At 45.1% G+C, this 25987-nt stretch overlaps 1 protein-coding gene across 1 annotated transcript in view; it reads left to right on the top strand.

Annotated features, from left to right (window-relative positions):
• Positions 1–10811: 10811 nt before the first annotated feature.
• Positions 10812–25987, top strand: part of LOC311523331 (uncharacterized protein C3orf22 homolog) — a 93803-nt gene continuing 78627 nt past the window's right edge. Inside the window, exons 1-7 of the mRNA XM_084633201.1 lie at positions 10812–10935; positions 17878–17943; positions 18628–18728; positions 19442–19528; positions 21764–21873; positions 22936–23058; positions 23927–24003. Of these exons, the coding sequence (XP_084489327.1) occupies positions 22978–23058; positions 23927–24003 (158 nt within the window). The 5' untranslated portion in view covers positions 10812–10935; positions 17878–17943; positions 18628–18728; ... (1 more) ...; positions 21764–21873; positions 22936–22977. The remainder of the gene's footprint in view (positions 10936–17877; positions 17944–18627; positions 18729–19441; positions 19529–21763; positions 21874–22935; positions 23059–23926; positions 24004–25987) is intronic.

Genomic DNA, 25987 nt, shown 5'->3' with positions numbered 1-25987 from the left:
CACTTCTGGAAGATTTTTCTTAAGCAGTTACAGATGCAATCATATTTATTACTCAGTCTGTATACATGGAAGGACCACTCTTTGCATACTAAAGTTTAGTGGAGAAGAAGACATCAATTTGGTACCAGGAACTGTATGCACTTCAGGAGGAAGAACTAAGCATAACTTTGGCAATTGAAAACTGCAGAAATGTTGAGTATATAAAATATATGCATAAGGAATTTGACTAGTTTTTTAGCATCAACATTTGTTGCAAAAGGTGCTAGAATACTAACAGTTCTTGGTTTTTTTTATCACTTGGGATTGACTGTGGGGGTGGGAAGCACACTGCAGTACCCACAAATGCCGTAAAGCCCTAGCTATTATTAATTCAAAAATAGGATGGTCTACTGAATTTAACAGTACCATCTACCTGCAGAACTCTCTGACCTTTCTTTTTCATTTCTCCCATATCAATATTGCCCAAGCCCAACCCTACTTGAGAGTTTAGATCACTGCTGAAGTGATGATTGCAAAGTATGTACTAGAAACATACTGAGCATAAGTCTTGTCTGGGCAGCCTTACATGGATACCACATGTGCAGGGGTTATCTGTGCTTTGGATCACTCAGTTGTAACAGCTTAAAAGGGGACCAATGAAATTATACATTGCTTTGTGTGGCGCATGTGCTTGGATGAGTTGAGTGGCAATATAAATTCTAATTTACAACCAGACAGAAGATCTAAGAATGGAGGAGCAAGCAGAAGAAACAGATTCCAGAAGTTACTACTCTTAAAATCATGATTTGATAAGCAGTAAATGACAGCATAAATTGCTCAGGTCACATGTTACACTATGATTTTATTTATAGTTTATTAAAGGTTAATTATTAATAGATGATGCATTGTCCTGGTGGACTCTAGTCATAAGCAACCTATTAAGATCTAACGTACAAGCACGCTGTTTATAAACTCTTACCTATGTCTAACATGCTTATCAATCTATTATAAACTATGGCCAATACTTGTATAGTTAGCCTCTACGTATTAACTGAAGAGGTTGAGAGATGTACAATAAACAGTTTGTACAAAGAGGAATGTTAAAAATGGTATCAGTCTGCTCACAAGGAACATTCTGCTTGTAGCAATTAATCAGTGGCACTTCTCTTTTGCTTACAATGAAACCTTGCTGCCATTCTGATCTCTGCTTTAAAGATATCAGGCTTGCATCAAATGTGATTGTGTAAAAGAATTAGGATTCGAGAAATAAAAACTCAGTCATTCTGCTGAGCGTGGTGTTAATGGGCTTGTTGGTCTTCAACCTAATTATCACCAGGACTGGTGTGCCAGTCTCTGCAACAGCATTTTCCTCTAACAAGCTTTGTGTTTTACTTTCCTGGAGTTTGGATGTTGCATGGCAGCTCCTGAACCTCTCAGGAGAGGAAATATCAGACCAGCAGCAGCATAATATCCTCAGCAGGCCCTTCTTTCCAGCATCAGGATCCTCATCCCTCATAACCAGGATCTCTCAGGCATGCTGTATGTCAAGAAGCATCATGAAAGACACAGCAAGTGGGGATTGTGAGTCACACTAGTATTGTCAAAATACTCTAGTGGCAGGTTTGGGAGCTTCACTTGTGCTCTGCTAGATTACAGAACTATACCTGGAATAAATTAAAGGCTTTGATGAAGCCTGATTCCCTCAGAGAATTGAATTGGGTACCTGCTAAATCCTCCCCTTTTGTTGACATGTCTGTAGCTCCTATTCCTCTCAACTACTAGGTATCCTACAATAGAATGCTGCACTTCACTGCTGGAGCATATCACAGATAAATTACAGACATGACTGCATTAATATGAGCAACCAAAGATTTCAGCATAGTGTGGGAATATGAGTCAAATAGGACTTTCCCTTCTCATGCCAGGTAAACAAAGGATTCTAAGTACTAGGTACTTTCTTTTCATATTCTCTGTAAGCACAGGATCTAAAAAGTATTTTCCTTGTTTTGATGGCAGAAAAGCCTGTCCAGACAAACCTCTATTCATGTTTGTCTTGAGTTTCCTTTGGTAAGTTGATGGAATCTGCTTTTTTTTAAAAAAAAAAGCAATGTGGTAGTCTCATGTAATGGCAAAAAAGTGAAATACATTAATCCAATTAAAATACTAGACACCTTAGCCTGAAACTTACCTGAGAAAGCATACTTATGTTCCAGCTCCGTTGCAGGGGCAGTATTCATCCAACATAAGGCCATACTGTGTCAGACCAGTGGTCCATCTAGCCCAGTATCCTGTGTTCTGATCAGGGGCCATGCAATGTGCTTCAGAGGGCATGAAACACTAGCTCGGGCATCAAATTCTCTCTGGTGCTAAGCCCTGCTCAACATGCTCTGAAACATTTCAGTGACAATCTGAAAACTTAGTTCCTGTAACGTGGATTTAAGTTCCCTCTGTGAGCTCATGATTGTCTCTACACTGGTCACTACAACTACCATCTCTTCAAAGAGAAATACCTGCAGTTCTAAGAGGCTATAGCAAAACATTATAGTATTTTTATATGGTAAATGGCTGAATGAACCTTGTTCTAGATTGTGATCTCACTATTATCAAAATAGAAATGACATTTCTAGGCCCATTCTTCAAAATGGATGGAGTGAGATGAATTCTTCCCATTCCCTATTTGTAAAGAAAATACTAGCATTTAGCATCTTACGCTGCTTAGTTTCTACAGTTAATGTCTACTAGGACAAAACTCTTAACAGAGCAGTCTAGTAATTGAGGGGATAAATCTTAACAAGAAAGTGAAATTTACAATCTTTATTTTTATCTCCTTAGAAAATGTTCCATAGTTGGGGAAGTAGCATAGAATTCCAAGCCTGTTTTGGTAAACTAATCTAAGCAGTCATTCATGATATTAAGCCATGTCAAGATCTCTGCTAGTAGATTATTGGTATACTCTCATTCAAGATAGCACTCTTGACCTTCAGCAGTAGTTCACAGGAGAGTAACCCCCTTGTCTGGTTTGTTATATTTAAGTTCAATTTTCAAAGCAAATCAATCTAGGCTACATCTAGCTTAGGGGTTGGTTATGGATGCCAGTCACTGTAGTATCTGATTTAAGTTCAGACACTATAGCATTGATAGTAATGGAGATGCATTTATTTCCTTATTAGATGCTTCTCAAAACATTTTCCTTTCATGTTGCACTTTCATATTAGTAAATCTACAAAGTTATTTGTAACTGGAAACAAATTCAACTATATTACTCAGCCTGCTGTTAACCAAAACAATGTCTGTGTCTGCTTTATAATTAAGGTTGTGTCTGTATGTGCATCATGTCTCTTGAAGCAGTGAATAAACACCAAAGCTGCACATTTTACTAATAACTGGAAGAAATGTCTCCAAATGCAGGAATGGTAGTAATTATAGCACATGCAAATATGAAAATAAATTAGTTTGTGCAACATAGTCTTTGACTCTGACTGTAATTACAGCTTGAGTATTGTAATTTGTCATTAGTAACACTTGAACAGGTAGTTTTACCTCTGTCATCGTTTCACAAGCTAAGCTGTGTTTGAGTCATGAGGAAAAGGCCAAGGTTTTTCTAACAGATACAGTTTGAAGTATCTTACTGTGACTTTAGAAGGATAACTGTTTGTTTAAAAAATATTGTGTGATATTTAAGTGGGACTGGCTGAAAAAATTCCGTCAAATTTTTAAATGGAAAATGTGTTTTGACATGGTGCAAGTTTGTGGAAAGTCTATTTCCTTGAACACTTCATATTTTTTTATTTTAAAAAAACTTCTGGCAATGGGCAAGGACTTTTTTTTTTTTTTTTTCATTCAAAATTGTTTTTTCTTTTTCTGCAAAACCCCAAAAATTCCAACAGAAGATTTTGATAAAAACTGGATTTTTCATTTTGTCAGTGCTCTACTTTGGGGAGGGGACACATTTCTTGACCAGATGTACTTTTTACTTAGTGTTGCTACACATACAAGATAGTCCAACTAAGAGTAGAGAATAAAATTCTCAATTGTTACCGGATATGTCTGTTACTTCGAGGTATGCCCATTTATAAGGGTTACTCTTCTGGGGAGGCTGGGGGGTTTTAGTAATTCTATTGATGTACTGCTTGTGTCACTTGTGTGTTCGTATGGATCTCTACTTCTCCCTTCTGCAGGACCTAGGTTCCCCAGGGCTGGATTCCTCCAGTCCCAGAATCGGATGAACCCACACTAACAGCAAGTCTGAGTGGAGCGGGTCAATCAGCACTCTCAAGCTGACCCCCATATATGCCCCTGGGCTCAATAGGCTCGGCCAAGCAGCACTTTCAAGCTGCCACCCTTATGTGCTAAAGGTACCGCACTGGAATAGCGTAAGCCTGGGCAGAACAGCACTTCCAGGAGGCCACCCTTATGTGCCCCTGGACTCAGTAGTCTGAGTCAAGCAGCACTTTCAAGCTGCCACCCTCGTATGTCACATGTTCAGCATGTCCCTATCCCCACCTTTACATCATAATTGTACTGGTAGTAACCCACTGGATGAGCAAACCCCACAGTATTTTATCTTAGGTAAATGAAGCGTTGCTGCAGAGTAAATGGGGAAGCTAAAAACACAAGAGTAAAGTTCAGAGAGAAGCAACAGACTTAACCATAAAAGTTATTTATTGAATAATAGTGATAACTACACAAGGAGAGCCTAAACCAACATAAGTTATGTTATTAAAGGTTAATACCTGGGGTTAAAAAAAAAAAAAAAAACTCACCACTCCCTGAAGCTTGAACTGGTTGGGGTTCTCACGTGCTGGTGGTAGCTAAGGGTCCCAAGTGCTGGAGACAGGCAGAGCCCCCAGCACAATCAGTCAGGAGAAGATGAAATCCCAGTAGAACTGATGCAGAGTTTTGATCCGTGCATCAGAACACTTATTGGAGTGTGAGGAGGGCTTTTTGTAGGGAAAATACAATGGATCAAGGGAGGACATTAGATTTGTTTAAGGGTAAACTGATGACTTGGGTTTTCTTTAGGCTAGACAGTAGGAGCTGATCACTCTTGGCTATGGATGATGTTCCTTCCAGGGAGCTCACAATGCAATTAGGCTGCTTCAGTATTTTGGATATCAATTAAGGATTCATTACTAGAATTGGTCTGATAACTGCTGAGCTGGGTGTGTGCAGGCGTAGGTTCATTAACATCTAGAGCAGAGATTCCCCATGATGGAGTGCTTCCCTGCTTTTCTGGTCCCAGAGTTCAGTGCAGTTCTCTGTTCTCCATTCTGTATGCTCTCCAACACCACTTTCTACAAGCCATTACCCTCTGATCCCATTGAGAGTTACCGAAAGCAACTACAGCATTTGCTCAAGAAACTCCCTGAAAAAGCAAAATATCAAATCTGCACAGACACACCCCAGAACCCCGACCTGGGATGTTCTATCTACTACCCAAGATCCATAAACCTGGAAATCCTGGACGCCCCATCATCTCAGGCATTGGCACCCTGACAGCAGGATTGTCTGGCTATGTAGACTCCCTCCTCAGGCCCTACGCTACCAGCACTCCCAGCTACCTTCGAGACACCACTGACTTTCTGAGGAAACTACAATCCATCGGTGATCTTCCTGATAACACCATCCTGGCCACTATGGATGTAGAAGCCCTCTACGCCAACATTCCACACAAAGATGGACTACAAGCCATCAAGAACACTATCCCCGATAATGTCACGGCTAACCTGGTGGCTGAACTTTGTGACTTTGTCCTTACCCATAACTATATTACATTTGGGGACAATGTATACCTTCAGATCAGCGACACTGCTATGGGTACCCGCATGGCCCCACAGTATGCCAACATTTTTATGGCTGATTTAGAACAACGCTTCCTCAGCTCTCGTCCCCTAACACCCCTACTCTTCTTGCGCTATATTGATGACATCTTCATCATCTGGACCCATGGAAAAGAAGCCCTTGAGGAATTCCACCATGATTTCAACAATTTCCATCCCACCATCAACCTCAGCCTGGTCCAGTCCACACAAGAGATCCACTTCCTGGACACTACAGTGCTAATAAACAATGATCACATAAACGCCACCCTATACCCAAAACCTACTGACCGCTATTCCTACCTACATGCCTCCAGCTTTCACCCTGACCACACCACACGATCCATCGTCTACAGCCACGCTCTGCGATACAACCGCATTTGCTCCAACCCCTCAGACAGAGACAGACACCTACGAGATCTCTATCAAGCATTCTTACAACTACAATACCCACCTGTGGAAGTGAAGAAACAGATTGATAGAGCCAGAAGAGTTCCCAGAAGTCACCTACTACAGGACAGGCCTAACAAAGAAAATAACAGAACGCCACTAGCCGTCACCTTCAGCCCCCAACTAAAACCCCTCCAACGCATTATTAAGGATCTACAACCTATCCTGAAGGATGACCCAACACTCTCACAAATCTTGGGAGACGGGCCAGTCCTTGCCTACAGACAGCCCCCCAATCTGAAGCAAATACTCACCAGCAACCACATACCACACAACAGAACCACTAACCCAGGAACCTATCCTTGCAACAAAGCCCGTTGCCAACTGTACCCACATATCTATTCAGGGGACACCATCACAGGGCCTAATAACATCAGGCACACTATCAGAGGCTCGTTCACCTGCACATCCACCAATGTGATATATGCCATCATTTGCCAGCAATGCCCCTCTGCCATGTACATTGGTCAAACTGGACAGTCTCTACGTAAAAGAGTAAATGGACACAAATCAGATGTCAAGAATTATAACATTCATAAACTAGTCGGTGAACACTTCAGTCTCTCTGGTCACGTGATTACAGACATGAAAGTCGCTATTTTACGACAAAAAAACTTCAAATCCAGACTCCAGCGAGAAACTGCTGAATTGGAATTAATTTGCAAATTGGATACAATCAACTTAGGCTTGAATAGAGACTGGGAGTGGCTTAGTCATTATGCAAGGTAGCCTATTTCCCCTTGGTTTTTCCTACCCTGCCCCCCGACGTTCTTGTTAAACCCTGGATTTGTGCTGGAAATGGCCCAACTTGATTATCATACACATTGTAAGGAGAGTGATCACTTTAGATAAGCTATTACCAGCAGGAGAGTGGGGTGGGAGGAGGTATTTTTTCATGCTTTTTGTGTATATAATAAGATCTTCTGCACTTTCCACGGTATGCATCCGATGAAGTGAGCTGTAGCTCACAAAAGCTTATGCTCAAATAAATTGGTTAGTCTCTAAGGTGCCACAAGTACTCCTTTTCTTTTTGCGAATACAGACTAACACGGCTGTTACTCTAAAAACAGGAATATACATTTCATTCAGCACAACTTATTTTATCAGCCATTTAAACAAAACAGAATCTAACGCATATCTAACTAGATTGCTTACTGACTTTTTACAGGAATTCTGACCTGAATTCCTGCTCTGGTCCCGGCAAAAACAACACAAGGACAGAGAGAAGCCTTTGTCCCGTCACCCCACAGCTTTGAAAGTGTCTTGTCTCCTCATTGGTCATTTTGGTCAGGTGCCAGCGAGATTGTCTTAGCTTCTTAACCCTTTACAGGTGAAAGAGTTTTTCCTCTGGCCAGGAGAGATTTAAAGGTGTTTACCCTTCCCTTTATATTTATGACATCATCTTTTTAAAATGTATATTGTTTATAACAACTTTGATTACGCTGAGATTGAGTGGGGAAAATATTGTTTGGGCATTTGATATGACAGTGGTGCAAAATAATGTTGCTGGTCAGTTGTACTTCCTGTTTTATCAACTAGCATAACATCATATGTAAATTCCTCATCAGATTCTCTCTGCTAGATATTGTTTTCCAACAGCACTAAAGCTGAACATGAACAGGCATGAAGCAGACTTATGTAGGGAGGGAGGAAAGGAAGTTGAGAGGTGGGTCTGAGCCTTTTTATTAGTGACCTGCCCAAAAGGTCCTTAAATGTTAGTGAAAGAGAAGAAAGTCTTCTGAATCTTCTTTCATAGGCTTTAGAAAAATTAAAAAACATCCAACAAATCACCCACAATACGTTATTTAAAAGGAATTCATTAGAAAATATTTTTGTAAATTAGTCAATTAATGTTTCTATTTAAAGGAACTCTTAAATAGAAGTAAATAAATCTGGCCCTACATTTAGATTTTGTAAAGACTTGTAAAAAAACTAGGTCTAGTAAAAATATTCCACAGAAAAAAAAATCACTTAACGCTTCCAGTTGAAACAGCAGATTTTTAAACAAACACTCCTCTGCAGCGTTTGCAGTCCAAACCTCATAGCCATGAGAACCTGGAAACCAACATTGATTCTGAATGACCAGATGGGAAAAGTAAACAACGAGCCATGAAAAAAGGAACTAGATTTTTAAAGTTTACAGTTTTAATGAATTAAACTGCCCATAAATCAGTTTAGCAATTTGATTAGATTTTGTCTTTTTAACTAGGAACAACTATTATTTTTTTTCAAAAATATCCTAGGTAACTAAATTATTTGTCACACTGACTTTCAATAAGACTCAACCCTTTCAAAAAGTTTACTCCTACATATGTTAATTTAAGAGGATAAAACAGAAGAGTAATGTGTACATATTTGTGCCATGATCCTTGGTAACTTACTTGTGACTTGGTAACTTACTTCCTAAACTTACTTCAGTTTAGGAATACTTTGTATTTTGCCACAATTATCCTATTCTGCAATATTTTTATAATCATACAAAAATTGTAGCAATATTTTCTTATTTGGCATAATTTCCCTTATGTTATAAAAATATTATAAAATATAATGGACACTTTTTGGTGTGGCATTTGAAAACCTGTCTTTATCTACATTGATCTGTTTTAAATAATTTGAACACGCTAAGGGTGAAGGAATTAATACATTAGAAAGCTGCTATAAGTTCTCCCTAATGTTGGGATGGACTATTTTGATTAAAATTAAGTTAAACTATATCTCCTTTGCCAGGTCAGGAGCAGTAAAAAATTTATTTGCTGCTTTATGGACAGGCAAGCAAAATTTGTGCTGGCACCTTTTTATGACAATACACTATTGCAGTGCTTCTGTACTTGCATGTATGTTAATCAGAGAAACAGGTGGTTGCATAGAAATGGCAGCTGCTACAACCTGTTCAAGATTAATTTAAGAAAATCAGTTGCACAGTAGTTTTTAAAAGGGGACAGCAGTGGGATGGAATTGGCAAGGAATTCTGTGTGTAAACAAGAGGATATTGTCACAGAAGTTGATGGCTTATAAGGAAAGCCTTACGCTTTTGCCCCACTACAAAAAAAACCCCACATGTGCATGTAGAGCACATTTAGGGCTGAATCATGTCAAGAATCATGTAAGTGACCTTTATTCACTTAAGTAGTTCTGCTGACTTCAAAGGGGATCTCAGGAATGAAAGTACTATATGCCTGTGCCTTGGCAGGACTGGGCTCTTAAAATACAAAGTTGGTGAGATGAAGAAGGATCCTGTGCTTGTATTTAGGCTCCCCTGTTAAAAAATAAAATATTTTAAAAATAAATTGAAAACTCTCCTTAAAAAAAAGTTTCAATAGGATTCTGAAAGTGGCATGTTGCCCTAGGGTCCTCAGGAGGAGAGGGGTAGCAGGGATGTTGTCTGGGTTGGGTGGAAATAGCTTACAGCAGTGGTTTTCAGCCCTTTTTTAAAATTTGCAGACCCCTACAAATTTTCAGTTGGAGGTGCAGGCCCTTTTGGAAATCTTAGACAGTCCACAGCTACCCCAGGTTGAAAACCACTGGCTTAACAATGAGCATCCAGCAACTCATTGGCTGGAGAGTAAGGTTTGGGGGGATCTGCTGGAGAGGGTGAGGGGAGGTTTTGGGCGGGATCAGTGATGGAGGGGGTGGGAGGAAGTTTGGGGGATCTGTGCTGGAGAGGAGGCTGATGGGGTACAGGGGCGGTGAGTTATATCTCCACCTGGTGCCTTAACACCAGCAATATTTAGAGCCCAGGGGCCCAGCTCCACCAATATTTGGGGCTAGGTGTGTCCCTCCCCCCGGCCCCACCTGCCACCTCCCTGTGCCTCCCCTGAGTGTCCCCATAGAAACAGCCTAATCAATCTGTTTGTTGCCTTGTGAAATAAAGCTCTTAAATTCACACCTAACCATTTACATAAATCTGGTGTGTCAGTGTCACTCCCTGCGTAGGCCAGTGGGGACTCTGAGGAGAGGAGAGGAGGGATGAGGGGGGGTCTCATGATGGTGAGGGATTGTGGTGGGGAAGGTTTGGGGGGATCTGCTGGAGAGGGTGAGGGGAGGTTTTGGGCGGGATCAGTGATGGAGGGGGTGGGAGGAAGCTTGGGGGATCTGTGTTGGAGGAATTGGAGGAGATCTATGCTGGAGAGGAGGCTGATGGGGTACAGGGGCGGTGAGTTATATCTCCACCTGGTGCCTTAACACCAGCAATATTTAGAGCCCAGGGGCCCAGCTCCACCAATATTTGGGGCTAGGTGTCCCCCTCCCGGCCCCACCTGCCACCTCCCCGTGCCTCCCCTGAGTGTCCCCCAGCCCCTCTTGCTGCCCCCCCCCCCCGCACCTCCCCGGGCCCAGAGCAGAGCATCCCACCTCTGCCTCTTCCTTGCAGCTCCATGCTGCCTCCCTGCTGCAACTGCTACGGCAGGGTCCTAGTGCCCCCCAGCTCCACTGCCAGGGCAGACTGACTGAGCTTGCTCTTCCACCTCAGACCCTTCCCTTTTCCGGTGGGACGCTCCACCAGCACAGGGCCCCCCTTCCGCCAGCCCCCCCTTCCGCCCCCCCCCCCGCCTGCAGTCACTATTCCTGCCCCATGCTGGGCAAGGAGGCAGCCCCATCCCTCACCCCCAGTGAGGCTACAGTCAGGGGCAACAGCAGGGGAGGAGGCGCACGCAGCACCCCCCCGCCCCCGGCACCCACCACGTGGGAGGTGAGGGAGATTCCTGGACCTGAGAGGGGCCCTAAAAGTATATGCAGTGACAGTGGTGGGGGTGAGTGTGCTACTGGGGGGGGCAGGAAAGGGGGGCTCCTCTCCCAGAGCTCGCTCCTGCCAGGGATGGGGGGAGTCCTCCTCTCTGGCCCCTGTCCCGGAGCAGCCTGCCTGCACCCCAAACTCATCCCCAGCCCTGCCCCACCCCAGAGCCCACACCCCCAGCCAGAGCTTTCACCCCCCCACCGCACTCTCAACCCTCTATCCTAGCCCTGAGCCCCTCCAACAACCCAAACACCTTATCCCCAGTCTCAGCCAGAGCCCTTGTCCCCTTGCACTCCAATCCTCTGCCCCAGCCCTGAGCCTCTCTGACCCCCCAGCCCCAGACAGAGCCCTCATCCCCCTGCACTCCAACCCTCTGCCCCAGCCCTGAGCCTCTCTAACCCCCCAAACCCTCCAGCCCCAGACAGAGCCCTCATCCCCCTGCACTCCAACCCTCTGCCCCAGCCCTGAGCCTCTCTAACCCCCCAGGCCCCCCAGGCCCAGACAGAGCCCTCATCCCCCTGCACTCCAACCCTCTGCCCCAGCCCTGAGCCTCTCTAGCCCCCCAGGCCCCCCAGGCCCAGACAGAGCCCTCATCCCCCTGCACTCCAACCCCTGCCCCAGCCCTGAGCCTCTCTAACCCCCCAAACCCTCCAGCCCCAGACAGAGCCCTCATCCCCCTGCACTCCAATCCTCTGCCCCAGCCCTGAGCCTCTCTGACCCCCCAAACCCCCCAGCCCCAGACAGAGCCCTCATCCCCCTGCACTCCAACCCTCTGCCCCAGCCCTGAGCCTTTCTAACCCCCCAAGCCCCCCAGGCCCAGACAGAGCCCTCATCCCCCTGCACTCCAACCCTCTGCCCGAGCAGAGCCTCTCTGACCCCCCAAACCCCCCAGCCCCAGACAGAGCCCTCATCCCCCTGCACTCCAACCCTCTGCCCCAGCCCTGAGCCTCTCTAACCCCCCAAACCCTCCAGCCCCAGACAGAGCCCTCATCCCCCTGCACTCCAACCCTCTGCCCGAGCCAAGCCTCTCTAACCCCCCAAACCCTCCAGACAGAGCCTTCATCCCCCTGCACTCCAACCCTCTGCCCAAACCGAGCCCCTCTAACCCCTCAAGCCCCCTAGCTCCAGACAGAGCCCTCACCCCTACACCCCTACTCTTGCCCTGAGCCCCTCCCATATCCCCAAACCCTCATCTGCAGCCACACCCCACAGTCCTCACCCTGAACCCCTTCCCTCTGCACCCTTCCCATCCCCAAACTCCCTCCTGGAGCCTGCACCCCAATCCTGTGCCCCAGCCTAGGGCCTGCACCCCAGACCTCCTCCCCCACCCAAACTCCCTCCCAGAGCCTTAGGCAGGTGGGGGGCGGAGTTTGGGCAGGGGCGGGTTCTGGGCACCATCAACATTTCTACAAACCTGCCACCCCTGGGGGGGATCTGTGGTGGAGGGGGTGGGCAAGGTTTGGTGGGATCTGCTGGAGAGGGTGTGGGGAGATTTGGGGGGGGGGATCTGTGCTGGAGGGGAGGGGAGTATCTGCGCTGGTATCTGTGCTGGGAGAATGGGGAGAAGTTTGTGGGGGATCTGTGCTGGGGAAATGGGGAGGAAGTTTGGGGAATCTGTGGGGGGGATGGGAGGTTTTAGGGGGTCTGTGCTGGTGGGGGAGGTTTGAGGGGATCTGTGCTGAGGGAATGGGGGAGCTTGGGGGATCTGTGCGGGGGGAAGGGAGGTTTGGGGAATCTGTGGGGGGAAGGTTTGGGGGGATCTGTGCTGGGAGAACGGGGGGAAGTTTGGGGGATCTGTGCGGGGGCATGGGAAGTTTGAGCCTGTGCTGGTTGGGGAGGCTTGACCGCTGGTCTGTGGGAGGCAGAGGGATCGTGAGGGTCGCTGGGGAAATTCCGCCCCCCCCCCATCAGAAGCTTCCCCCCGCCACCACTGTGGGGCGGGGAAGCGCCCAGGGCCGCAGGCCGGATGGGGCTCGTTGCCAGGTAACGCAGCTGCCGCTCCCGGGCCAGGCTGCCGCGGGGAGACCCCGTTCTGGGCAAGGAGGCGGAGGCCAGGGGCGCCGCTCGCACCCTGCTGCAGCCGCGTCCCCGGGCGCGAGGGTCGGGGCGCAACCGCTGGCTCCCTCCAGGAGCAGGCCCAGCCCCCCTCTAATCACCCCCCCGGTTAAATACAGCGCGTCTCCCACCACCTGCCCCGGACCAAAATTAGCGCCCCCCTCCTCCGTAAGAGATCCCCAGCCTCCCACCTGTCTAACCACCTCCGGAGCCTCCCATCTACTCACCCCCCCCATCCCCCTCCCGAGCCTCTTGCCCCTCCGGAGCCTCCCATCTACGCACCCCCCCCATCCCCCTCCCGAGCCTCTTGCCCCTCCGGAGCCTCCCATCTACTCACCCCCCCATCCCCCTCCCGAGCCTCTTGCCCCTCCGGAGCCTCCCATCTACTCACCCCCATCCCCCTCCCGAGCCTCTTGCCCCTCCGGAGCCTCCCATCTACTCACCCCCATCCCCCTCCCGAGCCAACCATCTACTCACCCCCCATCCCCCTCCCGAGCCCCTTGCCCCTCCGGAACCTCCCATCTACTCACCCCCATCCCCCTCCCGAGCCTCTTGCCCCTCCGGAGCCTCCCATCTACTCACCCCCATCCCCCTCCCGAGCCTCTTGCCCCTCCGGAGCCTCCCATCTACTCACCCCCATCCCCCTCCCGAGCCTCTTGCCCCTCCGGAGCCTCCCATCTACTCACCCCCATCCCCCTCCCGAGCCTCTTGCCCCTCCGGAGCCTCCCATCTACTCACCCCCATCCCCCTCCCGAGCCTCTTGCCCCTCCGGAGCCTCCCATCTACTCACCCCCAACCCCCTCCCGAGCCTCTTGCCCCTCCGGAGCCTCCCATCTACTCACCCCCATCCCCCTCCCGAGCCTCTTGCCCCTCCGGAGCCTCCCATCTACTCACCCCCATCCCCCTCCGGAGCCTCCCATCTACTCACCCCCATCCCCCTCCCGAGCCTCTTGCCCCTCCGGAGCCTCCCATCTACTCACCCCCCCCCATCCCCCTCCCGAGCCTCTTGCCCCTCCGGAGCCTCCCATCTACTCACCCCCCCCATCCCCGTCCCGAGCCTCTTGCCCCTCCAGAGCCTCCCATCTACTCACCCCCATCCCCCTCCCGAGCCCCTTGCCCCTCCGGAGCCTCCCATCTACTCACCCCCCCACCCCCCTCCCGAGCCTCTTGCCCCTCCGGAGCCTCCCATCTACTCACCCCCAACCCCCTCCCGAGCCCCTTGCCCCTCCGGAGCCTCCCATCTACTCACCCCCAACCCCCTCCCGAGCCTCTTGCCCCTCCGGAGCCTCCCATCTACTCACCCCCCATCCCCCTCCCGAGCCTCTTGCCCCTCCGGAGCCTCCCATCTACTCACCCCCCATCCCCCTCCCGAGCCTCTTGCCCCTCCGGAGCCTCCCATCTACTCACCCCCCATCCCCCTCCCGAGCCCCTTGCCCCTCCGGAGCCTCCCATCTACTCACCCCCAACCCCCTCCGGAGCCCCTTGCCCCTCCGGAGCCTCCCATCTACTCACCCCCAACCCCCTCCCGAGCCTCTTGCCCCTCCGGAGCCTCCCATCTACTCACCCCCCATCCCCCTCCCGAGCCTCTTGCCCCTCCGGAGCCTCCCATCTACTCACCCCCCCCCATCCCCCTCCCGAGCCTCTTGCCCCTCCGGAGCCTCCCATCTACTCCGGAGCCTCCCATCTACTCACCCCCCATCCCCCTCCCGAGCCTCTTGCCCCTCCGGAGCCTCCCATCTACTCATCCCCCTCCCGAGCCTCTTGCCCCTCCGGAGCCTCCCATCTACTCACCCCCCATCCCCCTCCCGAGCCTCTTGCCCCTCCGGAGCCTCCCATTTACTCACCCCCCATCCCCCTCCCGAGCCTCTTGCCCCTCCGGAGCCTCCCATTTACTCACCCCCCATCCCCCTCCCGAGCCCCTTGCCCCTCCGGAGCCTCCCATCTACTCACCCCCCATCCCCCTCCCGAGCCCCTTGCCCCTCCGGAGCCTCCCATCTACTCACCCCCCCCATCACCCTCCCGAGCCTCTTGCCCCTCTGGCCTCCCACCTGCCTACCCTCTTGCCCCTCTGGCCTCCCACCTGCCTACCGCCCATCCCCCTCCGGAGCCTCTGGGCCCTCTGGCCTCCCACCTGCTTACCCCCATCCCCCTCCAGAGCCTCTTGCCCCTCCGGCCTCCCACCTGCCTACCCTCTTGCCCCTCTGGCCTCCCACCCGCCTACCGTCCATCCTCCTCCGGAGTCTCTTGCCCCTCCGGCCTCCCACCTGCCTACCCCCATCCCCCTCCGGAGCCTCCTGTCCCTCCAGCCTGCCACCTGTCTAGCTCCCTCCCCCATCTCCTCCGGAGCCTCCCATCTACTCACCCCCATCCTCCTTCAGAACCTATTGCCCCTCCAGCCTCCCATCTGCTTACCCCCATCCCTCTCCAGAGCAAGAGCCCCCTGCCCCTCCAGCTGCCCCAGCTATCCTCACTCCCTCCAGAACTAGAACGTCTCTGCCCTTCTAGTTCCAGCATCCTATCTACCTTCCCCCATTCCTTCAGAGCAATAGCCCCCAGCTTCCCTTCTCCCAAAATCTCCTTCCTGCTCCTCCAGTTTCCTGTCCATTTTAGCAGAGTCCCCCAGCAAGGACAACCCTTCCTCCCATCTACCTAATCCCCACTGCCAATTCCAGAGAAAGCACCCCCCCCCTTCTTCAAACACATCTCTGTTTCCTTCCCACTTTTCCACTGCCACTTCCAGGCCTCTCATTACAGCCACCATTGCTCGATTATATTTTTATCACTCTTTTAAAGTTTAATTTAATTGATGTTTGATGATCCCCCTCCCAGCTGGAAGGAGAAGGATTATCCAAGTCACTCCTTTATTGCTTAGAGTGGCAGCTTCTTTGCATTCCAGATCCTTGCTGGCCTGGGGAGAAGGAGACTGGAAAATGAAAGTTGGATTGCAAAGTATTTACTATCAGGCTATTCTATTTCCCCGCCCCTCCCCCAATCTTTAGCAGAGTAATAAAATGGTCAAGAGCAGTAAACCCCGGATTTCTCTGTGCCTGAATTTGCCACTGATTGGCTGGGTGACTTTAGGGAAGTCATTTCACCTCTCTGGGGATAATGATACTTTCCTAACTCATAACAGTGTTGAGATGATTATTTAATGTTTGCACAGCACTCCTAAGATTTCAATGGTGTATAAGTGTTAAGAGCCCTATGTAATTGAAAACAATTGTTTGGTGATAGCCAGAAACTAATCTACATTAGCATTATGTGAGATCCTGTTTAAAGGCTGTTGAGAAATTACAGTAGCTTTTTCCTGGATTTTTCTTTTAAGATGACAAAGAGAACTTAAAAGGAGTGAAAGAATCTTAAACAGGAATGACTAAAGCCTTAGTCCCACTAGCTGATCTTTGCAGAGTGTCCATTCAGGTCCAGAGAGTTCTACCTGGGCAGAGAGGTTGGCCCATGTGGTCAGAGTACAGGATGTGGAGTTGGGGAGAGGAGAATGGTCTGGTTAAGGCACAGGACTCAGGTCAGGGTACCTTATTTTTGTGTTCAGCTCTGGCACAGACTTCTTGTGTACCATTGAGTAAGTCACTTGCAGTCTCACTTTTTAAATAGGCCATTGATTTTGAGTGCCTGGTTTTGCGCCTGATTTTTCAAAGGTGCTGAGCACCTCTAGCTTCCATGTACTTGCTACTGCAACACAAATGATAACATGACTTCTGAAAATTGGACTCAGGTTGAGCACCCAAAACTATTTCATTTGGCAGAAAATCCTGTTTTCTCTATGTACGCTAACATTTTTACTTTTAAATTTCAGATTAACCTTCTGTGGGTTAATGACAGAGAGAAAACTACCAGAAATCAGACAGAAACTTCTCAATGATCTGATTAGTTCCACATTTACTGGCTAACAACTTTCCCAGATGGAAATAGACAAATCAATCAATAGTGCTGTTCATAAAAAGCCTAATGAATATGCTGCAGTGAGTTGCAGGAAAAGGTGAATTTAATGGATAGAATCAACATGCAAATTAAGAACATGGGAACATTTTCCCTGTGTCCTTTTTGGATTGCTATGACTTTACCTTGAATGAGTATGATTTCATAGAATCATAGAATCATAGAATCTCAGGGTTGGAAGGGACCTCAGGAGGTCATCTAGTCCAACCCCCTGCTCAAAGCAGGACCAAGCCCCAATTTTTGCCCCAAATCCCTAAATGGCCCCCTTGAGGATTGAACTCACAACCCTGGGTTTAACAGGCCAATGCTCACACCACTTTTCTGAGATCCGTATAAAACTGCTAACTTTGTGTAACAGTGAGTGAACATACAGTATTTTATCCTGATGATGATGATCTTTTAAAGATAGTATTTAAATACAGTAATCACTTAGATATGCAAACTGGCTGAATCAGTAGCAGCTTAGTTTGTTGTCTTCATGCAACCTCAGTTTGGTTCCTTTTTCTGGCCTTGGATTCTGCAGGAAGCAGTGGTTGAGAGCACTGTAGAAGCTGTTAAACCTCTCAAAGGAAGGAAGCTTATTTCTCTGCAATGACCCTTTTGGCTGCTTAAAAGCAGCTTCAGCTCCTAATGATTTCCATCCAGCCCTCCTGGGTCAGAAGTGTTAGAGGACTGGGGTGATACAATATATGTGGGCTTCTTATGGGAATCATTAGCAATTAATAGAACTGAAAAATTAATGACAAAAACCTAAGGCGAAGAATCCATTCACAGGGGGATTATTTGTCTTTGGAGTTCCTGGAGGGACTTTGGGTGTCGATAAATTGAAATGTATTATTTAAATTACCCATTGTTGTAACCTAATTCTAATTTGTTGTTGTGAAGATTATCTTTTCTAGATGATCTAAATGTATCCGAAGATGACCAGAAATTAAAAGAGACCTTGAAAGTGTACGTATGTATAGAGATGAGGGATGGGCTGGTCCGGTTCCCTGATGAGATATAGGCCCTTTTTAGAGGACTTGAACATCCACTGTCTTCTGGTGGAGCTTTGGGTACTAAATGCTTCTTAAAACGGGGCCTATAATGCTTTACTGGAACCAGAGTGGAGTCTTCAGTCCAACGTTTGGTCTCTCCGCAAGCCTGGAATGCTTCAAAGGCTCCACAGTGCCCTCGGGGCTAAGACAAATGAATTATGAGCTACAAAGTCCAGTCTCATCCTGCTCTGCTTAGTAGGATTGTGGGTTCCAGGATAGGAAGACTAAAGGGAGGGGAAACCAAGGGCTTTTCAGAGCTCTATGTAAGCTCCAGAGAACATCTCCACCCAAAGAGAAATGAGAATGGATATTTGTAGGTATAAGGCCAGAAGGGACCACTGTGGTCCTCTAATGTGACATCCTGCATAATACAGGCCACAGAACTTTCCTAAATTAATTATTATTTGAACTAGAGCATCTTTTAGAAAAACATCCTATCTTGGTTTTAAAATTGTCAGTGATGGAGAGTCTACCACTACCCTTGGTTAAAATGTACTCCATTACTGACTGCCACGTTTTGTTGTCATCTTTTCAAGTACCCTTTGATATCCTGTACAATTCTAAATAGTGAAATAATAGATCATTCTCCCTATTGCAGAATTGCAGGAAAAGAAGTAACTGCAAAGGCCGTTTGCTTTCTTACCTTTGGCCTCTACTTGGTTAAAAGCTTTACCCAGCAACACTTAGATATAATAGGAGGTAAGAGGCAGCAAATTCTAGTCAAATAAAAGGGGATAGAGGAACATTTAAATAAAAAGGAAAACCAAAGTCTGACAATATGATGATGGAAAAATATACTGAAGCATCTGGTGTTGGGGGGGAGTGAGTCAGATGGGAGGGAGAGGTCACAGAAATATGGAAAAGAGAGAATTTTACTCCTGTATTAACAAAGTGTTTTGCCGGTGGCTAGCCATGCAACTCCCTAGCACTTGGCATAACCTCTTGAAAATGGACCTATAGATATAATCAAAGTTTAAATTAAATCTTTATACGGTGCCCGTGCAAGATAGAAACAAGCCACCCACTGGTATCTAGTTTGAGGCCTTGGTTTAATATGTGTCAGTGAGAGCGTTTCTCTGTATAAGCATTATGTATAGTAGTAAAGACAAAAATGTCACATATTCCAAAGACTTTTTTTTGGTTTTGCTTACCTTTAATTGCTGGTTTAAAGTAAATGCCAAGTTCAGTGAAACATTTTAAGGTATCAAACTGAGGTGTATTAGTCCAACAGTTCTGAACATCTTAAAGATAAATTTGCTCTTCTACCTTATCTTAAATGCTTCAGCTGTTCATAAATAATGTTAGGGAAAACTTGTTAGTTCAGTAACACAAAGGTATGTTTTGATCCAACATTCCTAGAACATTTAGCCACAGTCAAGCAGTAAAACTGTCCTCTTCACAATTCTGTTTAGTGACTTACAACAGCAAGACTAGAAGACTGATCCTCGTGGATGGCAAAGGGTTGTTCAGCTTGGATTTACTTGCTTCTAAGACCGTAGGTGAGAGAGATCTTTATCTGTCAGGCTCAAGAGGTCAGTCTGCCTTGAACTCCATAAAAGATTAAAGATGTAGCAAATGTCCAAACTCTGTTTTGTAGTTAGGACATATTTTCCTGGTGTGATCATCTTCCTGTTCCATTCATTTTGATTTACACTCACTTGCCTTCATGAAAAAACCCTTGGGCTGCAGCATACTATTATACATTCATTACCTACAAGCAGCATATATAAGTAGGCATTGGTTACTCTTGGTTTTGTTTGCACATCAGAATAACATAACTGTGATTTTTAAAAACATTTATTGAGGGGATGGGATGGGATCAGGAACTTGGAAATAGAATAACAGAATATTTTACTTATTAAGTTAACAGTTCAGCCCAGGTTGATAGCAAATGCCCTGAAATTGTGATGACTCTTCTTTGAAATGAATTGGGAGATTCAGTTCAGTTTGCAGTGGACAGGTGTCCATCTATCACTAGCTACTTCAGTTGGCATTAATTGGCTCTTTTGACAGTAATTTCAATAGAGGCACCACAAATTGGATGGGCCACAGACACTGAATTCTTCCGTCGTCCGTAGATGTTGTCCCTTTGTTGTTGAGGAGCATTATTGGGGCAGCGTGTAGAAAGCTTCCATTGCTGTGTTGTTCATGTTGCACCTATTTTGTAGAAAGAAGACTTCAGTCTCTAGGTTTTTCTTAATCTATGAGCACTAAAAAAAATTATAATTTAAAACGCTTAATAAAAATGATTTTCAAAATTAATGGCATTAAAATTTCAATATAATTTCCAATGAAAAACAATTTAGTGTCCCTTGCGGTTCTTACAGTTACTCATCCTTTATTATTATTATTATTTTATTATAGTAATAATTCTTAAAATATATTAATATTAATATGACAACATAAACCCGATTATTATAACCCTGAATTTGAAGAGTTTCTTGCCTATTGGGGAAAGTCTACTGCTACTTTATTTATTTATTTATTTATTTTATTTGTATTGCAGTAGTGCCTAGGGGACCCCAGTTAGGATCAGGGTGCTATTTTGCTTGATACTTTACAAACGCAGAGTAATGTACGGTGTCTGCCCCAAACCTAAGTCATGCTTTTCATTTGCTGTTCTCTTTTGAATGTGACTGAAGATCAAGTATGAGCTTCTTTCCTCTCAAGCTATGTCCTCTTTCCCATGGATCCAACAATAAACTGACAGGACAGAATTCTTCTATGTAGTCTACAACTCAGAATTGTAATGTGAATCTTGACTGCATAGTCTTCGTTCATTCAGTGAATGGAACGTTCATTGGTGTTTATGGGAGCTTTGCCAATGTAATTAGTGCAGAATAAGCAATCAAAACTACGGGAACTGCAGCATGGCTCAGAAAGAATTCAAGCCTTCATAAGAATTTGTGTGGCAACAGTGGTTATTAGACTGTCCTGTTACAAGAGATTGTTACTTCAGTGCAAGAACTTTCCACTGGATACCATTTGGGAAAAATAGTCTTATTCAAACCAAAAGGTCCATGTTTTTAAATGTCCATGCTAACTGTGCTTGCAAAATGTATATGTTTTTAGAAACACACATTTGCGTGCACAGAAATGGGGATTTTTTGTGCAAAGACTGAAATGCATGAGCAAACTTGTATTTTGCTTGTGTTTTTTCAGTGGTCACCTTTAAACATCCGTAGTTCCAAGTTACCATATAATGGTATCTGCGACACCATAGTTCCAATCAGACAGGGAGACGGTAGGGAGATGTTTTTTTGAAAGTGTAGTCCAGTGTCTGAAAAGCAGTAGGAGAAGCCTTGAAAAATACTGATGGAATGTAAATGACTTTTTTTTGCTATATACTTTTTTTCCATTTGTGTTGTGAAAATGCTTCTTTAATCCTTTAGAAACAACACATACCCATAATTCCCCTAATGATCTATTTGCTTAGCCACCAAAAGGCTAACCTGTGGCAATAACTCCTGCCCATATATTTTATTGCACCATGTATTTTCCCATACCAAAAAAAAAAAGACATTTTAAGTAAATTTGCTAAGATAAGTAGGATTATATATATATATATATATATATATATATATATTAAAAATAGTAGGCAATTTTTCACCTGCACCAAAACGTTATACTTTATAAAATATTCTGTGCTGGAAAAAGAACATGACTGATTTATTAGACATTGTTTCAGTTTGTGTTTTGATTTTGTATTTTGGGGGTTTGTTTTGTTTTTCTAGTTAAAAGGGAAATAGATTTTCACAAGTACCAATTCAACACAGTGAGAAGCATCACTTACTGTGAAAAATTCAACGTTTACTTTGTACTGAGAAGAGACTATGCTCTTAAGGTAAAAGCACCTACTATCTGCTGTGTTTATTTTTTTCAGCTGTTTTGATTTTGAGTTTATTTGTGAGCTCTGTTGGCAGTTTGAACTAATTGATACATGAAGGAGGAGGTCTCAAAACCCTTATATGGCACTGTAGTATCCAGGATTCAGGTAGGAAGGGGATAGTGCAGAGTAATTACAGACCATTCAGGATATCCTCCTCTGATTGTCCAATAGTCCACCAGAAGTTGCTGCTGGAGTAATACAAAACCATTCTGCGGCCACTTTCTCCATCTCTTGAGCTGTTTATTTCTGTTCTGCAGTACTTGCACCTCTGCCATTTTAAAATCAAGAACCTGTGTTCATGGTGTGAACTCAGTTCATCTGTGCAGCAAAGCTCAACATTGTCACTGTGCCAACAGATTGACCCAGTTGTTTCTCTCATCATAGTTTATTAAACTAGTTCCATTGACATTTAGTATGACATTACACATTGCAAGAAAACAACAAACTCCTGAAGGAGAAAGAGTGGCTGATTTTTGCATCCATTATTGGCATGGAAAGCAGTACAAGTTCAGTAGAACTACAGTGAGAGAAATATGACTTTTATCACTTTGTGTGATGACTCTATTTAGCTTAATCTATCTAACCTATTTTGGGTATTTTAGGATTCATGTCATCATAGTAGCTGAAAACCAATGGAGGAGATGGAAATACAGCCCAACTTACCCCATAAGTGCCTATCTCCATTAATTGTATGTCTCTGATTGTCTCCATCGCTACAGTAAAGTTTACAAAGAGGAAAAAATTATAATTCCTGCCATTTGTGAATTCACCGTGGGGGATGATGTGCATTTATCTGTTGTTTATAATTTAATTTTAAAAATTCAAATAAATAGTCTGTCAGTGAGGACAAAGTTTCTGAAAAGTTTTGTACCATATATTTTATATATGGTACATATATCCTTGCTCTCAAAGGCCTTAGTCTAGAAAGAGATGACTTCAATGCTTTGCTGGATCAGGGCCTTAATTACCCACAGCCTTTTTGGCATGATTTGTGAACATCACTTTTCTTTTCATCAGGTGTATAATAAGAATTATGAAGAGATCTGCTCAGTAGAAAACATGGAGTCACGTCTGTTAACACGTATGGTATTCAATCCTGTGAGTGATGAACTCATTACAGGAGGAATCAAAGGAGTAAAGGTAAGGGAATACCTCAGATGAGGTTTGAGTTTTCTCGTGCAACATTTTGGAAGCACAAGCATGAATTTAATGTAGGGCAAAGGGAGACTGTAGGCCTTGGTGGATTGAGCAGGGGAACTTTCACACTTAATTCACTGGTTTGAGCCCAACATTGGTCAACAGTGACTGAAGGATGTTACCATCTGATGACTGCGTGGTTGTGCCAATTAATTTCCTAGTGGTCAGATATCCAGATCACAAAAACACTATCATAACTTAGTGGCAGTCTCAGCAGAGAGACCAAGGGCTGAATGCACTATGGTAACTAAACCCTTCCCACTCCACTAGAGGTGATTATCTTCCAGGATAGAGATCAGTTAGATCACTGGGGCTGAAACTTGCATTGCCACCACCCTTGTTGTACTTGTTATGTGTATATATAAGTACAGGTCTATAGAATTGTCAATTCAGCACCTTTCACCAATACTCTATTTACTCTGAAAAGAAAATGAGGAGAAAATATTGTAGATTGGCTGGTTTATTTAGTTTCACTAATAGCTGGGTTGGCATGATGAACAAAGAGAACAGTCAATGCAGCGGAGAAGCATTTCTGAGGTGATGAAGTTTCTTAGGTATTATCTCATGTGATCATCACTTCATTTTTTTCTGTCAAAACAAATTAAAAGTTTCATAAGTGTTTTCTCGTTAATGCTGCTCTTACTTTAGGCTTATGTCTTTTGAAGTATCCAGGTCTGTCAGTATGGAAGTAATGGGAGAGCTTAATGGCTTATTGAAAAGGTTTTGATAGTTGACATTCAGATTTCCAGTTCTAGACTCAAGTACCAAATCAAGCTTGCAAAATTATCTTTGTATTCTTTTTTTCTTTTAGTTTTGGAAGTTTAAAGAAACAGAAAATACAGATTACTCTGATGCAGCTCACATGTCCAATTACAAGCTTTTCCCCAGGTAAACGGATTATTTGAGTTTAGAGAGTGAATATATACATGGGTTCTCGCAACAATTTTTTTGGTGGCCTCAGAGTGCAGCCACCAATTCTTGCTGGCTGACACTTTTTCCTAAAATACTTAATTTCCTAAAATAATTAATACTTAATTAACTTTAGGAAAAACAAATAAATATGCACATATACACATCCAAAACATTATAATTAATTTATGTAGGATTTTTTTGTGGGGTTTTTTTTTTTTTTTTTGCTGACTCAATAAAAACAATGCTGTGAAAAGTGATATTTGTATGTTTGTTAGTCTCATTTTTCACAGCAGACTTACTAGCTAGCTGGGAGGCTGTGAAAAGTGATAAGTGATATTAACAAACATACCAGATGACAGATTTCAGAGTAGAGCCGTGTTAGTCTGTATTCGCAAAAAGAAAAGGAGTACTTGTGGCACCTTAGAGACTAACCAATTTATTTGAGCATGAGCTTTCGTGAGCTACGATGAAGTGAGCTGTAGCTCACGAAAGCTTATGCTCAAATAAATTGGTTAGTCTCTAAGGTGTCACAAGTCCTCCTTTTCTTTAAACATACAAGAATCACTTTTCACAGCTTCCCAGCTAGCTAGTAAGTCTGCTGTGAAAAGTGACACTTGCATGTTTGTTAATATCACTTTTCTTAGCAAGCCCCAGGACAAACTGCTGTATCTTGTGAAAGCTTTTATAATGTTAATATAACTTATTATGAATTATTGTACATTGTGTATATTCATAGACACATACACTGCATATCTGGAAGTAATAGCTATGTGATTTCTATTCAAAACCATGTGCTAAGTGAGTTTATCATGCACCTTTGAATGCCTCACCTGCACTCTGCCCACTAATCCATCTCCCCTGTATTTATTCCAACATTCTGAAACTCTGAGTAGCTTCAACCAGCAGTCCTTTTTTTTTTTCAAATCACCCTTCCAGAAAAATATTTCCCCTTCTCCTCCCAAGTGTGAAATTCCTCTCCCCACCTCTGTGCGCTTCCAAAAATTATACTGGTCTGAGGCTCAGGACAAGTAAATTCTATCCTGGGCCAGTGTCAGCTTTTCTCTCTATATAAACATCTAATATTACAATCCATTTACGTATGGCACTGAGAACTAGAAACAGTAGCTTTATATCTTTGGAAAGTAGATATTCGCAGGTTCTCGATGGGATCAAGGACTAGCTTCTAGTCCCGGAAAACTGAGATCTTGCACTTTCAATTTGTGTAATTTGTAGGTAGAAGAAGGTATTTAGGATGGTTTCATGGCTCTTTCTGAACCCAGTAGACTTGGACTTATAATAAGTAGGGCTCTTGGCTTTACAGCAGTGGTGGACAACCTGCGGCCTGCAGGCCACACGTGGCCCATCAGGGCAAGCCACTGGCGGGCCACCAGACGGTTTGTTTACATTTGCATGACTGCCCGCAGCTCCTAATGGCCGCAGCCAGGCCCGCGCTGCTTCCCGCAGCTCTCATTGGCCAGGAACAGCAAACCATGGCCAGTGGGAGCTGCAGGCAGCCGTGCAAATGTAAACAAATGGTCTGGCGGCCCATCAGCGGCTTACCCTGACAGGCCGCAGGTTGCCCACCACTGCTTTACACACAGAGTAATACAAAAATAACCCCTGTGACCTTTTTAAAAACTCCAAACATTCCTAACATAGTTTTTATGTAAACTTATTTAGCCTGGGATGGTATACTATAAAAGTTTTATTGGCATTTGTTTGGAATAATCAGATTTGCTTAACCAGTAGTAAATCCATGAGTTAGTTATGTGGCCATGCCAAACAAGTGTCAATAAAACCTTTAAAACACACCATTATATATTCCCAACATAGTGTGTGTGATGATTAGACAATTGTTTGAACACTATAATCAATTGAAACGTGCTCATTACCAGCTTCTAGGAAACCATGCTTTTTAAAAAAATAAAATATATCCAGCAGCTTTCATAAAATGAACTGT

Source organism: Lepidochelys olivacea (assembly GCF_965140295.1).
Source record: "Lepidochelys olivacea isolate rLepOli2 genome assembly, chromosome: 7".
NCBI lineage: Eukaryota > Metazoa > Chordata > Testudines > Cheloniidae > Lepidochelys > Lepidochelys olivacea.
The sequence above is the reverse complement of the archived record's forward strand: the minus strand, read 5'-3'. Positions and strand labels throughout refer to the sequence as shown.